The 16,635-nt window shown below is 37.6% G+C and overlaps 1 protein-coding gene across 1 annotated transcript in view; it reads right to left on the bottom strand.

Annotated features, from left to right (window-relative positions):
- Positions 1–16,635, bottom strand: part of SNAP91 (synaptosome associated protein 91) — a 136,817-nt gene that overhangs the window by 29,990 nt on the left and 90,192 nt on the right. Inside the window, exons 15-22 of the mRNA XM_054569671.1 lie at positions 11,245–11,259; positions 10,930–11,097; positions 5,039–5,146; positions 4,123–4,401; positions 3,810–3,887; positions 3,578–3,649; positions 3,079–3,162; positions 1,775–1,861 (exon numbers count right to left, since the gene is read on the bottom strand). Coding sequence (XP_054425646.1) covers positions 1,775–1,861; positions 3,079–3,162; positions 3,578–3,649; positions 3,810–3,887; positions 4,123–4,401; positions 5,039–5,146; positions 10,930–11,097; positions 11,245–11,259 — 891 coding nt within the window. The remainder of the gene's footprint in view (positions 1–1,774; positions 1,862–3,078; positions 3,163–3,577; positions 3,650–3,809; positions 3,888–4,122; positions 4,402–5,038; positions 5,147–10,929; positions 11,098–11,244; positions 11,260–16,635) is intronic.

The raw sequence follows: 16,635 nt of genomic DNA on the forward strand, positions 1-16,635 counted from the left end.
TTATATCCTGCCAGTAATTACAGTGACTTGGAGAAAATACCCAAAGAAGAAGAAAAACTTACCGGAATTCTGCAAAAAGCCAGAACATTTGATTTAACATACCATTTCAATCTTAACCGTAACTTCAAAGTAAAAATTTCTAATCCATAATATCATTTTAAAATTGACAAGGTAATTTCCCCCAAGTAGCCATTTAAAATTATGCTACTTTTGCAGCCTGTTAAAATCTCACTGCTATAGTTAAATATCTGAATTAAGTATAATTGGTTGAGCAAGAGCCTGAAAGTGTCTGTGGCCAATTTGAAGCTGCTATAAAGAATATCTAGACCAGGAGAAAAGTCAAACAAGCTAGTTGTTTATTTTTTTGTGTTTGTTTGTTTATTTGTATTTGCCAAGCAACCAGTTGTGGTTTGTGTTAAGTGCACTGCCTCCTATCATATCTGCAATTTCCAAAGTCCAGAGTGGAACCCCGAATCTTCATTATTCAGAAAAATACCAGCTGGCAGTCACTGGTATGAAGCGGACTTGGCAAATGGGAGTGTCACATTTGCAGGAATGGATGGGAAAGACACAAAGAATGCCATTACCCCTGGGAAATATTATTATATAACCCGTTTGAAATATCGATGGAAGGAAAGGTCGAGAGTGGGTTTGTGATAAGCCCTGCGAGTCTCTTGAAGAAATATTTGACCTCATGTCAAATGTCCTATAACTCTGAAGGTTGATGAGGCCATTCCTCATTACTAATCCAAGAATGAAAGTTCCTTAGCCTGGTACGCCTGGTGTGAGGATTGTTCCTTACCCTGAAAAATGAGAGCCAGTCACTCACCCTATCACAAGGCTACATGGCTAGCAGAGAATTTAAGCTGAGAGATTCTGGACATGGTGGCTTTCCTGTGCTGATGGGCCCCACATGCTCACCAGCTCCTTGCCAAACTCATCAGCAAGAACACATCCCTTTGATGGCTGGGGTGGGGAGCAGTGGGAGTTGCATTCGAGTATCTGACACCTCTGTGATGCTGTGGCTGTGCTCCCTGTCACATACCCTGCTAGGTCAAGTCGGAGTGAGGTAAACGGGCAGCATCCTGTTGAGTCTGATAACCTGAACCTGAAACTCGCGATTGCACTCTTGCAATTGGAACATGCTTTGCCTGTAAAAATCATAATTTCTAGGTCTGGCTACCATTAAGCACACTTTGCTGTGACCCCAAGGAAGACTGGCAGTTAGCTTTTACTGTCTTTGAGTCCTTGAAATGTCTCCTTTGATTCTATAAATCCCACCCTGGCAATAAGCAATAAGCCTAGACATCTCGTATCAATCTATTCCACAACACAGTCCTGCTGAACTGGGATTACGCCAGGGGTTTTCAGATAGAAAAATGATCAGCTTGGTAGAATGGTGGCAGCAGCTTCAACCCAATGGTAGATTTATAAGAATTTTTCCTGGCGTGACTCATATGTTATAGAATCAATTGTCAAACGTAAGAATATTACCTCTTTAGTAAACAAACTAAATGTGCTAACTAAAAGTAAGATTAGAAGCATCCATGGAGCCACAGGGGTGACTTGTATACAAATGTGATTTTAAATACTAATTTCATAGAATCCTGGGAAATAACATTCTATTACGTAATGTCTTGTTTTTTAATTTCATGTTGCAATAGAGAAAGAACACATGCACCTTAAAATTTATATAGTATCTGTTACTTAACTGCTACAAAAAAATATCCAAACTTAACTTCCACAAAAGACCATTTTATTTTAATTTAATTACCAGCTAGTAGGTCTGCCGATGCTGATGAACTAGAAGCAGCAGCCTGAGGTGCGGGTTGTGGTTCAGAAGCACTAGTTCCAAATGCATCTACCCATTATCCATTACGCAGCAAAAAGTAAAAGAGTGTAAACGGTAAGTACAGTAAATAATTTAATTCTTTTGCAGATAAATGCTTAGATATGGAGCTTGGCATGGTGAGCTAGTCACCTATGGATATGTGAAATAATGGAGTGAATTGAATTATGCTCTGATCAGTGTATTTTCTTTAAAAAAAAGTTCTGTAATATTTAAGAATTAACACCTTTGTAAGAATAAGAGAAATTTTTTAAAGAAATTTTTGGACTAAATCTTGTCATCTATCAAAACAGGATCAAAGTGTTAAGCATTTTGACCAAAGGTAATACAATTTTCCCATTTAGAACTTTATTAAACTTAAAAAAACTTTAACAAACTTAATTCAAGTAGCAGCAGCAGCAGCCTTCTTGTACCCATATATCAAGATTCTGTATTATGTGCCACAATTTTGAGCCTCTGAATGTCAGACTATAACATCTTTGCACTCCTCATTTAGCCTATTCGTCATGGCGGACAGAGTACTCGGTGTTGGCTTAACTTGCTAAGGGTGGTATTTTAGCCAGTAGCATACACATTATGGACATTCATGAAGAAATCACTTCAATCCTGAATTTTTCTTTCTAACTTTACTGCTAAAGAAGGCTTTAAGTGTGTCCTCCAAAGGAGTAGTAGTTCACGAGTCAATTCAGCATACTCCCCTGTCTTCAAATAACATATAAAGCAAGAAGAAAATGCATTTAAATCAGAAAAACATGTTCCAATTCTCTGGGAAGATTTTAAAACATTAAACTCAATATAAATAAACCCTACAGAATAATGTATGACATCCAGCGCTTATACTTTAACTGGCTCCTTTGTTTACAGTTCTGAATTTAGTTAATTTTTATATTGCCTTTAAGAACTTAGAAACGTTGATTTAGCCAACAGATCAGGATCACCAAGGAAGAACAGCAGAGGGAAATTCCAACGAGCAGATTCTACATTAGGATGAACAAAAAGTTAAAAACACAGAGATGTGGAGATGTGAGGCCATGCATGGAAAATTATGATGAACTGATGAGGATGAAAATGATGATGGCAAAGAAATGGAAAAGATCTTAAAAATTTACGTTCACATTTAAGAGATGGAAGTGACTTCACATGGTCAAAAAAATAATGAAGTAAAAGATCTATGAATTGTCCTGAGGAAAAAAAGATTCTGTAAGTGTTGAAGGAGGAGAGATACGCACCCCCAAAGAGGTCTATCACACCTGAAGAATCCACCTTTGCTGGAGAGGCAGTTGTTGCCGGAGACGGTGATGCAAATGTATCCACTGCAGTGAAGTACACAACAGGAAGAATTGCATGTCACCCAAAGGAAAATGAAACCATGAGCCTTGACAAATGGCTTCTTAAGATTTCATATTTAACAGCAGGCAGAAAGACTACAGGCAGTCTTAACAGTTAAGAAAAAAGCCAATGGATATTAAAACACACTTTCCAGAAGAAAATAAAATTTGACTTCTTGAGGTCAGAGGTTTTAGGGAGAGAAAAAGGTTTGCCTTTTCATCACATTAGATTTGAAATATTACCCTTCATCAGTTGGTGATGAGCCAAAGAAGAGATTTTAAAACGTGATTTTTGAGTATAAATGAACTCAGGACAACCCCGCACACTTTCATATGGACCTTTCAGCACAGAAACCGCACAAGACACCTCTGAAGGCTGGGCTTTGGCAAAAGGACTCACCGGATAAGAGGTCAGCAGTGAGAGAGCTCTCAGGCACAGGAGAGGGCCCTTGCGGTGGAGAGGAGAAAGCATCTTCCAAAAGTGAAACAAACCAAAACCAAGCAGAAGTAAGTAGAAAGCTGAAATCAAAGTCAAACATCTAACAAATGCATTATCACAGGGGGGTACAAAGAGCTTAATCATGAAAATGTCTAGGAAAACGAACAGAAGAAAAGGGAGGCTTTGGTTTTACCTGTACCAAACAGGTCTATGCTAGGAGCAGCATCTGGCTTAGGCGCTGCAGCGACTTCAGGAGCAGACTCAAATAAATCTAAGACCAAGAACACACATGCCTTCACTCATCTTGACAAACCAGCCTGAAACAGTATTACTTGCCAGTTCTGAATTATACTCTGGAGAATTCGGAAATTAGCAGCAAATGGTTTCCAGAGAACCATTCAGTTACACAGTATTCATGCAGTAGTAGCTGTGGATGCAGTATATCGCAAGTACCAGCATTCAATCCACCAGACGTAAAGAGGTCAACAACAACAACAAAAAATTACCACCAAAGATATCTAGAGCAGGAGGAGCGGTGGTGGTGGTGGTGGTGGTGGCGGCGGCGGAAGTGGTGGCAGTGGTGGTGGCGGCGGCGGTGGCGGCAGCGGTAGTAGCAGCAGTGGCAGCTGCAACGGCGGGAGCAGGAGAAGGAGCAGTGGCGGGAACCGGAGGGGCTGTGCTAGCTGTAGGGGTAACTACAGGAACACTGGTCTCAGGTGGCTTCATTGCAAAGAGGTCCAGCTCGGGTGCAGCCTCTGCACTACCTTCAGATGGGGCAAAAGGGTCTTTTGGAAAGGAAAGTGGAGACACATACAGCATCAGTAAGGAAGGAGACAAGAGACTGGCATCATAACTATGGGTAAGAGATGCCTGACATGGATATTTACACACTAGCTATGCATTAGGCTGCTGCCCTGGACTAGTATCCTATCAGCAGGGGTCAGTGACTAGGATGTTTTTCTAAAGAGAAAAAGAAAATTTAGCAGGTACCACAAGTTAAGAAAACTGAAACGCTTCAATGCACTGTAAGATTAGCCTAACAATCTAGCATCAGAGATTATTGTTCTTCAAATCCTTACTTGATCTGGTCAATCTGGTAGCTTTGAAAATTGATTAAAACATGCCTATATAATTAAACTCTGTATTTCAAAAGAGTTACAGCATAGCATTAGAGAATAAAAAACATTAAGAGCACATACTTGCACTGACAAAAATTGTCAATCTTGAGAAATTGTCAATTTTGATAAGTATGCATTTCGTTGTCTTAATGTTTTAAGTGCCGGCATTATTTATTCAGTTACGATGAATGACACTTTTTACTCAGAAGAAATTAAAATTAGAAAAACATATGGCCCCATCTAACTACAGGAGCTTCACATTAGGACAGAAAAACAACAGACGGGCTTGCGACTTTAAACCCACCATTTCCTGAGCATGCATCAAGTGCTGCGGCTACAGGGGTTGGGGTGGCTGGTGCGGCGGCCCCTTCGGATGCTGCAGGGGCCTCCCCAGGAGAAGCTGCAAAGGCATCTTGGGTGCAGTTTTTAAAACAGTAGAAATTAAAGGAATAAAAAGAGAAGAAAATATAGTAAAAGAACCAAGTTAAATTGCGAAGTAGGCTCCCTTATACAACATGAACTTCTTAAAATGCATTTTTATGGCCCATGCACTGTTGGCGGTCACAAAACAACAACTCTTTGCGCCCCTTCATGTGAGTTACATGCAAGTGGTACAGTGTCGATACAGTGAGGCCTATTAGGATCCAAAAGGTAACAAGACTCTCATTGTATAAGGGCTCTGAGAAGCATGTTTTATGTATCGTTAGAAATTAATGGATGTGAAAATTAAAACAAAAAATAACTTTATTATGTCATTTAAGGCATTAAACTTGATGTCCAGGTGATACTTATTTACTACATTACTATGATGTCTCTGACTAGTGGTTTCTAGCAAACATGGATGTTTTCTTTAATGCCAATAAAATGAAATATATGATGGTAATGTAAACAAATAATTCTAGTTTTAAAATTTTTTATAGTCTAGCACATAAGTGGTACTGTTAATACAAAAGGTTTACAAAGTATTCATAAAAGAGTTCCTTGTAACACTTGAAAAGCATTTTCAGATACAACCAAGGCATTGTTTCAAAGAAATAAAGAGATAATAAAATTAGGTGATGATACCATGTCTTTATTATGACTTAAAGTTATTGTTGTTTTAAAATATTATATTGCTCCAGTAATTTGGAAAATGACCTATTTTCAAAAGATTAAAACATAGTTTCATGTTTTATGAATATGTTATTACTACTTAGAATAGAAAATCCATTAACATACAGGCAGCCCCAGTTTATAAATGCCCAATTTGTAAGCCGTTGATGTGTATAAATGGTTCTCAATGTGCTTTTTGCCAACAAGTGATGTTAATTGTGGTAAAAAGAAAAAAAAATCCTGGAGTTTTCAAAGAGATCCTATAATCCCAAAACACAAAAGGAACAGAACCACCATAAATATGACCTGCTTAGAAAAAACTCCTGGACAGTGGGCATCAACACCCACCAAGAAGCTGCCACTTGCATGCTGGATTTCCCCTCATAAAGTACTACCCGCCATAATACTACCAGGGTTCCCTAGAACACTGTTCCTCTGGCTACTAAAAGGAATTGTCAATTTATGCTTGGGGGAAACACTCGCTACACAGTACATCTCCTTTCTCAGAGATTTATGTGGCATATTAGGTTGTAAGAAATCCTACAGTCAAGGCAGTTGTTTCTCAGTTTAACCCAGCATGCTCCAAAATGACCTGCTTTCAAAGGACACTTCAGTAGTGCCTTGAGGCCCAGCATTAAGTATAATAATGAATATCAAATTAGAGACTCGTTTAACTTAAAAGGTCTTTTAATATCCGTATAAATATCCTTAGAAGGGACATTGGGACAATCAGTTATTCATATTTTATAGATTTATTGGATCTGATTGCTTCTTTCAGCTACAATGAGGGAATGCATGTTCTGAGCTGAGGTCAATGAGGGGAGAGGCCAAAAAATAATAATGGAGTATGAAAAATATATCAGGAGATAGGGCAGGCCTATGTCTCCAGATGCTATGTTAAGGATGCTGTAACAGAGAGCTTAGAGCAACATGAAAACTCTAAGAGATGGGGCAAAAGAAGACAAGAAAAGTATGAGGAGGTTGGGAGGGCTGAAAAGATTTTGCCATGAGCCAGGTCTATTTTCTTTCCTTTTATTCCTATAAAACCGGGACCTGAGGCTAATAATACGGGAATAGTAGAAACCGTAACAGCAGTCACTATTCACTGAGTATTTATGTGCCAGTCACTGTGTAAACATTTTATGTGCATTATCAAATTTAATTCCTACATATCTTGTGCTGTGGGCCCTACCACCTCCACTTTGTAGATAAAGAGAATGGAAGCCTGGAGAGCGTGAATGACCGGACCAAGGCCACAGAGCCAGCAAATGCCTGAGTCCGGATGTGGCCATGAATTGTCTGATTGAGGTTTGCGTGTTTAAACCACTGTGCAGCACTGCTGTGAACTCTGCCACATCCCACTATACAATTTCCTCTTGTAATATGGGATAAGCAGTAGTTATATCAGTGCTAGGGGTCAAATAAGTATTCATGGTGTAGCCTGCTGGTTTCTTTTAATTATCACTTATGTGTAAGTAGGTGAAACCCACATTTACAGCTCAATCCACAGGAGAGGTGGTTTTTGTTTGTTTGTTTTCCTGTCAGCAACACATCCTCTTTTATACTTCTCCTGTTGGGTAAAACTAAATATTATAAGCTGAATTCATTTACTCCCATCAAAACTTCTCTTAAAGACAGGAGTCCAGCTGCTCCTTCCCTGGCTGCTAAATCTTCCCAGCCCAGGAGACAGAGAGATGAATGAGAAAGGCTACCTGGCCACTGTCTGGCCGAGCTCAGTCTGCCCCCAGAACTGTAAGAGGTAAGAAAATTATGTCATTGCTTTTTTTTTTCTTTTTTCTTTTTTCAAAATTCTTTTAATACCTAACTCCCTTTCATGATCAATGGCAGCATTATTCTTCCAGTATTGAAAACCAAAGCTATTTCCAATGCAGTTCTCTTTCCCTCATCACCCATTTTTAGCCCCTGTCTACCTTCCTGTCGGGTTTAACCCTATTTCCTGGAAATGCATGTCTCTGCTGTTCCACAACTGTGGATTCAGTCCCGCCTTCCCTAGCAAACTCCTCTCTCTGCCATGGCCGTAAACTAGTCTTTTTTATCTTCCAGCAAATCTAGGAAGAGTTTTTTCTCGAACTTCTTTATCATGGGACTACCTTTCTAAATATGTCTAACAGCTGTTGTTTTCCCCAGCCTGAACTACCCTCCTCATCTTCCCCAGCCACATAAGCATCTTTAAATCACATCCTCAGCACAAAGGCTACAGTCATTCTCAACAGCCCCAGAGTCGCTGTTCCGGTTCCTTTCCTTCTCCTAAGGTCAGTTTGTTAACCAACGTGCACAAATGAAGTCAGGCTTGTAGGTAAGCTTCTTGGTTTTCGGGCCACTTGGTTTTGTACTCACACAACTGCCACCCTCTAGAAGGCTGGCTCACAAACTGATACAGATGGTGGAAAGGGTGCCCTGGTGCTTGTGCCAAGGAATTAGCATCAATGTAGCATTCTAGCACTTAGGAAAACCCTGTGTGGTCGCCAACTAATGTGATGTTGCTAGTGAGGCTTTCATAAATAAAAACAGAATGTTTTTAAGGTTGTTGTCTTTTAGTTTTATCAAATATTTAAGTTTTACTAAAAATTTTAAACAGTGTTTAGTAAAAATGTTTCTGAGAAATTTAAAAAAAAACTTACACTGAGATAACTAAAATGTTATGTTGGTATAATCTGAATATTTTAAAAAATAGACACTTCCCATTTTTCAAATTTGGAATAAAATACACAGAAAATTTTAATTTCTTAATATTTCATATCCATGAAATTAAACAATTAGCTGTTTTTCTGAAATTAAAATTTCTTAAACTTCTTTTTTTTCTTAAACTTATTTCTAAAGCAACCTCCTTAATACTGCTGTACTTGCTACATACAACCTCAAATTGGCATGTTTTAAAGTTGTGTAAACAAAATAACTGGTGTCTTTACTATTCAAGAATTCACCACTTCCCGATTTTAGAGATACAACATACTTAAAAAATGGCCCCACATCATGGCCAAAGAGAGCTTCATTTAATTCAAAATCTCATCTCTAAATGATTCCCTATGAATCAATAAAGAGCATGCAAGAAATTAGGGACTATCACTGAAAACTGCAAACTAGTGACACAGATAGACTCCTACAACATAAAGCATAGAGATTTTATAGCTGTCAGAGGCCAGTGTTATAGAACCATACAGATCAACAAAAATAACTGTGATGATATTTGCAGATGTACTAATCTTTACCCAACCACTAGCCAGATGACTAGAAAGGATATAAGTGATATCATAAGGAAAGCCCCATTCTTTGGCATTAAGTTGTATGATTTTCTGCAGAACTCATTTTCTTTCTTTCTATCTATCTATCTATCTATCTATCTATCTATCTATCTATCTATCTATACTGGTCCTTTAAATTTGTATTATAGGGTAGAAATAATGGCAGTAGTAAAATATTTCAAACATACATATTTCTCTGCTTAACAAATGTACTTAAAGCAGAAGAAATGACCCATACAAACAGCAAAATGACACTTAGATTATTTCAGAGAATTATCTTTAGCCTTATTACTCTAGAGAGCCACAGGGGAGCAAGATGGAGTTGATTTCCTAGAGGCCAATAGCTCAGTGCATACACAGTGAAAAACAAAATCTCAATACCTGAAGGCATAGCAATATTTAAACACCAAATTGTTATCTATCTGGTCTTCATTTTCCTTGAAGTTTTTCTGTTAACAGAAGCCTATGAGAAACCACCATTCCCAACATCAATAATGGGGGCAAAATCCCCCCCCAAAAATGGAGAGTGTGAAACAGTTAATTTTCTGTGTTTAAGCTAAAACAAACTTTTGGTCTCAAAATTTATAGAAGCATAACTAAAAAACTTTCTCTAGTAGATGATGCTTTATAATTATTCAAATTATTATTATTAATAATTACATAATTATTTAAATTATTCAAGAGCCTGCAAACCCCTCACCCTTTTTAAAAAACAGGCTTCTCCTATAGGAATGGAAGTGCAAATTCCTTTTCCGAAAAAGTGACAATGATGCTGTGTCTCGGAGAGTGTTCTCCGTCCTAGACAAACGTTGGCAACCTCAGAGCCTGATGCGCGGCTTATGGCGCAGTGGCATGTGAGACTGTGAGAAGTGTAAGTGCCCAGGGGAGCATGTGAATTCCACCGGAGCCCGCCAAATTCCTCCTCCCTCCCCATCATTTGTTTCCTCCAATTTCTTTACCATATTCTCAAAATGTTCTGGGAAAGATGTCATGCTGCAGTGAAGAAACACTAAACTATGATGACTATAACACTACTCGATGCATATCTTTGATATGAGCGATTCTCCAGGTTTGGACATTAGCACCACACAGATGAGAATATATAAATAATCTGGCTTCAGACGGCTCAGCAGGTCTGGGCATACTATACTGGCAGAGTCTAGGATATCTGACTCAAGCCCACAGCTGTAAATTGACTGTTTCAGAATTTACATTTGCATGGAAAGCATATTTTCAATCATTTCAAAGTCTCACCTAAACCTGTTTTCAATCTATTTCAAGTGCTGATTCAAATGATCTCTCAAAATCCCAAAGCCAAAGACGATCCAAGTTTTTGCTTAAACAGAATAAGCTTAATGTTTCAAAAATGGGCAGATCCCTAAATGGTCTTCAGAGACCTCCAAATGTGAACTTTCTCAGATGTCCTAAATCTTAAGAACTAAGCTAAGCCAGAATTTCCCCTTCCATATTCCCCAAATATTTTTCTCTCTGCTAGTCTGACTCAGGCCTAACGGCCAAACCTAAATATGATGGCGTGGTCTGGTACCACTCACAGAGATACCGCGGGATGGGAACACATAGGGGACAAGGGTTTAAGTAGCAACGGAAATCCTAGATTTTAAGAAATGGAGAATCAACCTCTGCTCTAAAACCACTAAAATTAAGTGAAGATAAAGTGGACAAATTGAGCTAAGATAAATATACATGAATAAACATTTGAAAATATTTAAGCACTCTGACATGCTGCGATACAATGTGCAAACTTTCAAATACCTGAACTCTGAGGTAATTTCAGCAGCTCTAGAAGGAAAATGAAAGAACAGTGACGTGACTGACTAACCTCCAAAGAGATCCACTTCAGCAGTGACAGCGGTGACAGTGGTAGTGGTTGAGGCAGAAGCTGAAGCAGTTGCAATTTCAGCAGTTGTAGTAGGAGGGGTAGGTTCTGGTGCAAAAGGGTCTGAAATCTGTGCTTCAGAGGGAGCAGAGGAAAGTGCAGCCAAAGAATCTACGTTGCGCCAGAGACGGACAACGAATGGAAGAGAAGGAAAGGAGAGGACGGAAAATATACCAGACTCCAAGTGATCAGAATGAGGACAGTTATTAAGATACAGAAGTCCCTCAAAACAGAAGTTTAAAATAAAGCTTTACTCACCCTCTCCCAAAAGGTCTACCGATGTCCATTATGTGCAGCGTATGAAGACAGAAGAAACAAAGCTGAAATATTCAACCACACCAATGTCCAAGCAGGGTGAGGCAGGCACTAACTGAACAAATTCTAGTTTTCTGGACCATTTGTAATAAAGAAAGTAAATGTACAGTCATCCCTCTCCATCCACGGGTTCTACATCTGTGGATTCAACCAATTGTGATAAAAAAAAATATTTGGGAAGGAAATGTTGTGCTGACATGTACTATGGAGTTAGGCTTATGGTGGTTATGTCTGTACTGAACATGTACAGACTTTTTGTTCTTGTCACTATTCCCTAAACAATACAGTATAACAACTATTTACACTTTGCATTTACAGTGTATTCAGCATTGGAAGTAATCTAGAGATGACTTAAAAGAGGATGTGCATTGCATGCAAATATTCACCATTTTATGTAAGGGCCTTGAGCATCTGCAGATTTTGGTACGGCGGCAGCAGGACGGGGGAGTCCTGTGGCCAGTGCCTCATGGATACTGAGAGATGACTGTATTACCTGGTATTATTATGGAACTTTGGAGTTGACAGGGACTTTAGTGATCCTCTAGACCAAGTTTCCAACTTCATAGATGGGAAAACTGAGAGTAAGGGAGGTCAAGACACTTACCTTAAGTCAGGTTTACACAATTTTGAAAACTCAGTTTATTTCTTACCAGATTTACCATTCCATCTGCTTTGACCAATTTCACTATAGTATACATTCGCTATAGTTAACTGAACTTTACTGATCCTCTTTATTTGATGTGCTACTATAGTCCAGAATATCAGAGAATAAAATGGAGCTTTATAATAGCTATAGTTTGATTGTAGAACATAGGAAACATAGTCAAATAAGTGAATGCAAGTTTAGGAGTTAGAAAACAGAAACCCAATCTAAACATTTTCCTTCTTCATAAATTTCACATTATCAGATGTTTTTCAATTCAATATATAATTTTTACATTTATAACCATTATGTTATTACACATGAGAATTATTTTAAGATAAATGTGGCATATTAAATAGAATCAAAACTTTTCAGCCTTTCTGAGGTCAGCATTCTATTGGGAAGTTCATACTTTCTTAGTGTGCAACAGTAAGATTACTGTTGGTATCCTGAATACAAAGCCAAGCGGGGTTCATTTCTAACTAAACTGTGACTTCAGGTTAAACATCTAGTGTTCGAAGACATTTTTCCATTCTCAGTCACATGATACACCTCAGGGCTCATATTTGAATTCATGATTACTACTGGAAATTACTTTAATGGTAACAATTTTTATCAGAACTCATTAGAAAGATTTTTTTAGAGCTATAAAACAATACAAGAACATGTAACCCCCAATTTCTAGTGGACATTTAAAAAACAGAAAAATAAATTTGACATTAAAATAATTACATTCATTTAACTATGCATTTTGCAAACCCAATGAATACTGTGTAAAGTATTCTACAGGCACAAGACTCTGCCTAACCAAATCTTACACATTTCATAACAACATTAGAAAATTATAGCACCTGAAATACTTGACATTAGAAACAGTATTAAAATTTTAGAATGTATACCTAATAAACAGCTTGCAAAAAGGACCTATGTTGGCCTGGGGCTATAGTACATTCTGCTGTTAGGTGGCCAGGACCAGAATCCTAAGAAACAGAAGGTTCTTCCAATAATTTCTTAAACCAAGAGTATCTAGGCCAGTACAAGTGTTAGTCCATAGTAACGCTTCCTAAAAATATTTTAGGATGACCAAAGGAGGTCATCAGAAGCCAGATGGATTTGGCTTCTCTCTTTTCCTGGCGCTGGTGAGACTCTCCCTAGCCCTGTCTCTAACAAAATGGCTATTTCAAGCTGCAATAAGATTTAGTAGAAGAGCTATTTTCCAGACGCATCTATCAGGGAATGAGCAACTCATTTCATACAAGTAAGGAGAAAACTTAATAGTGCATACAAGAAGGTGAGAGAAATAAAAAAGTTTTTAAAAATATAAAAGGTGGCAAGAGGAGTTCCCCCACATATATATACCTATATATCTATATCATCATATATATATACATATATATATGATTAAAATTTTAGTTCCTCTCTTTTGACTAGTGTTCTCTCCAGATGGAGGGTGATAAGACTTCCAGCAATGCTAAAATGGCAGATGAAAAGTAAAATTTCCTAAAAATATATATGATAATTAAGTATATTGGTGAATAGCTGATGTTGAAAATTTTTCCATTCTTGGAAACAAAGAGTACCCAAAATCTTAATTTTTGGATAAAACATGATTTATGTTACTTATTCCTTGTTTTATGCAAACTTTTTTTCTACTATAAAAGTAAGGTCCCATTTTACGATGATATGAATTTATTAAATATTCTCAAGATTACCACTTTTTATAAAGGATTAAACTATCCCCCCTCCAAAAAAACCCCACCAAAAACCCTACAGCAATAGAGTTTGATCCATTTGCAAGTAGTACTTAAGAGTTTTTTTGCATTATAGAATTGCTAGAAAATATTCACTGTAACAGAGGAAACAGAACTACAACTTAACAAGGAAATCTATATTCTGCAGTGATATGTAGCTAACCTTTTAAGTTATTATAAAGATTAAATGTGTTAATATACTGAAGTGTTTACCCATATTTGGAACACATAAATAAATGCTTGATAATGACAGCTAAAAATAATAATAGCTAACATTTAAATCAAACTGTGAATTTCAAAGTTTCTATTAATCTTCCTGGTCACTCTTTTCAATACCACAGAAATACTAACGATTTTAAGAAATTACTACAAAAAACTGTATGCCAAAGACTTTGAAAACCTGGGTGAAATGGATAAATTCCTAAAAACATATAATCTTCCAAAACCGAATCAACAGGAGAAAGCCTCAAAAGACCAGTAACAGCTAGTGAAATTGAAGCAGTAATTAAAAACTCCCAGCACACAAAAGCCCTGGAATGGACAGCCTCATAGGAGAATTTTATAAAACATTTAAGGAAGAGCTAACCCCTATTCTTCTCAAACTATTCCAAAAAATCCAAGAAGAGGGAAGACTCCCAAGCTCTTTTCATGAGGCTTGCATCATCCTAACCCCAAAACCAGATACAGACACAACAAAGAAAGAAAGCTACAGGCCAACACCACTGATAAACACAGACACTAAAATCCTCAACAAAATATTGGCAAACTGCATCCAGCAATACATTAAAAAGATCATACACCATGATCAAGTGGGATTCATTCCAGGGAGGCAAGGATGGTACAATATTCGCAATAAATGTAATACATCGCATAAACAAAAGGCACAAATCACATGATCATATCAATAGATGCTGAAAAAGCATTTGATAAAATACCGCACCCATTTATGATAAAAACATTCAGCAAAGTGGGAGTAGAGGGAGCATACCTTCACAAAATAAAGGCCATATATGAGAAACCTACAGTCAACATCATACTCAATGGGGAAAAACTAAAAGCTTTCCCCCTAAGATGAGGAACAAGACAAGCACGTCCGCTTCCACCACTTCTATTCAACATAGTATTGGAAGTTCTGGCCACAATGATAAGAAAATAAAAAGAAATAAAAGGCATCCAAACTGGAAAGGAGGAAGTAACACTGTTATTGTTTGCAGATGACATGATAGTGTACATAGAAAACCCTATAAGACTCCACCAAAATACTACTCGACCTAATAAGTGTATTTGGCAAAACAGTGGGATACAAAGTCAATATTCAGAAACTGAAGGCATTTTTGTACACCAACAATGAAATATCAGAAACAGAAATTAAGGGAAAAAATCCCATTTACTATAGCAACAAGAAAAATAAAGTACCTAGGTATAAACGTAACCAAGGAAGTAAAAGACCTGTGCTCGGAAAACTACACAACACTGAAGAAGGAAATTAAGGAAGACACAGATAAATGGAAGCATATACCATGTTCATGGACTGGAAGAATTAACATACCAAAATGTCCATACTACCCAAAGCAATTTATAGATTCAACACAATCCCTATTAAAATACCAATGACATATTTCACAGATATAGAACAAATATTTCAAAAATTTATATGGAACTATAAATGACCCTGAGTAGCTGCAGCAGTTTTGAGAAAGAAGAACAGAGTAGGAGGGATCACAATACCTGATATCAAATTATATTACAAGGCCACTATAATTAAAACAGTCTGGTACTGGCAGAAGAACAGACACACAGATCAATGGGACAGAATAGAGAGCCCAGAAATAAAACCATGTCTCTACAGTCAATTAATAGTCAACAAAGGGGGCAGGAGCATAAAATGGAGTAAAAATAGCGTCTTCAACAAATGGTTTTGGGAGATCTGGACTGGTACATGCAAAAAAATGAAACTCAACCACCAACTTACACCATACACAAAAATAAACTAAAGATGGATAAAAGACTTAAATATAAGTTGTGACATCATAAGTCTTCCAGGAGAAGGTAGGCAGGAAAATTTCAGATATCCCACCTAGCTTTATTTTCACTGATATGTACCTTAGAGCAAGGGATATAAGTGAAAGAAGAAACAAATAGGACTACATCAAATTAAAAAGCTTCTGCATAGCTAAAGAAACCATCATCAAAATGAAAAGAGAACCTTTTATGGGAGAACATAATTGCCAGTGATATCTCATACAAGGGTTTGTTCTCCAAAATCTATGATGAACTCACACAATTCCGCTCCCGGAAGACAAACAATCCAATTAAAAATTGGGCTAAGGACCTGAACAGACATTTCTCCAAGGAGGACATATGGAGGGCCCATAGACATATGAAAAGATGCTCTATGTCACTAGCCATCAGAGAGATGGAAATTAAAACTACAATGAGATACCACTTCACACCAGTCAGAATGGCCATCCTAAGCAAATCAACAAAAATTAAGTGCTGGCAAAGTTGTGGAGAAAAGTGAATCCTAGTGCACTGTTAGTGGGAATGTAGGCTGGTGCAGCCACTGTGGAAAACAGTATGGAATTTCCTCAAAAAACTAAAAATCAAACTGCCTTTTGACCCAGCAATCCACTGCTGGGATTATACCCTAAGAACCCTGAAACACCAATTCAAAAGAACCTATGCACCACAATGTTCATAGCAGCATTATTTACAACAGCCAAGTGCTGGAAACAGCCTAAGTGCCCATCAGTAAATGAGTGGATCAAAAAACTGTAGTATATTTACGTAATGGAATACTACACAGCAGAAACAAAAAAGGAACTCCTACCCTTTATGACAGCATAGATGGAACTAGAGACTATTATGCTAAGTGGAATAAGCCAGGTGGTAAAAGACAAATACCATATGATCTGACATGTAAGTGGAACCTAACCAACA

This window comes from Pteronotus mesoamericanus, unplaced genomic scaffold (assembly GCF_021234165.1).
Source record: "Pteronotus mesoamericanus isolate MK-2021 breed Mesoamerican mustached bat unplaced genomic scaffold, CSHL_Meso_final contig_20, whole genome shotgun sequence".
Classification (NCBI taxonomy): Eukaryota; Metazoa; Chordata; class Mammalia; order Chiroptera; family Mormoopidae; genus Pteronotus; species Pteronotus mesoamericanus.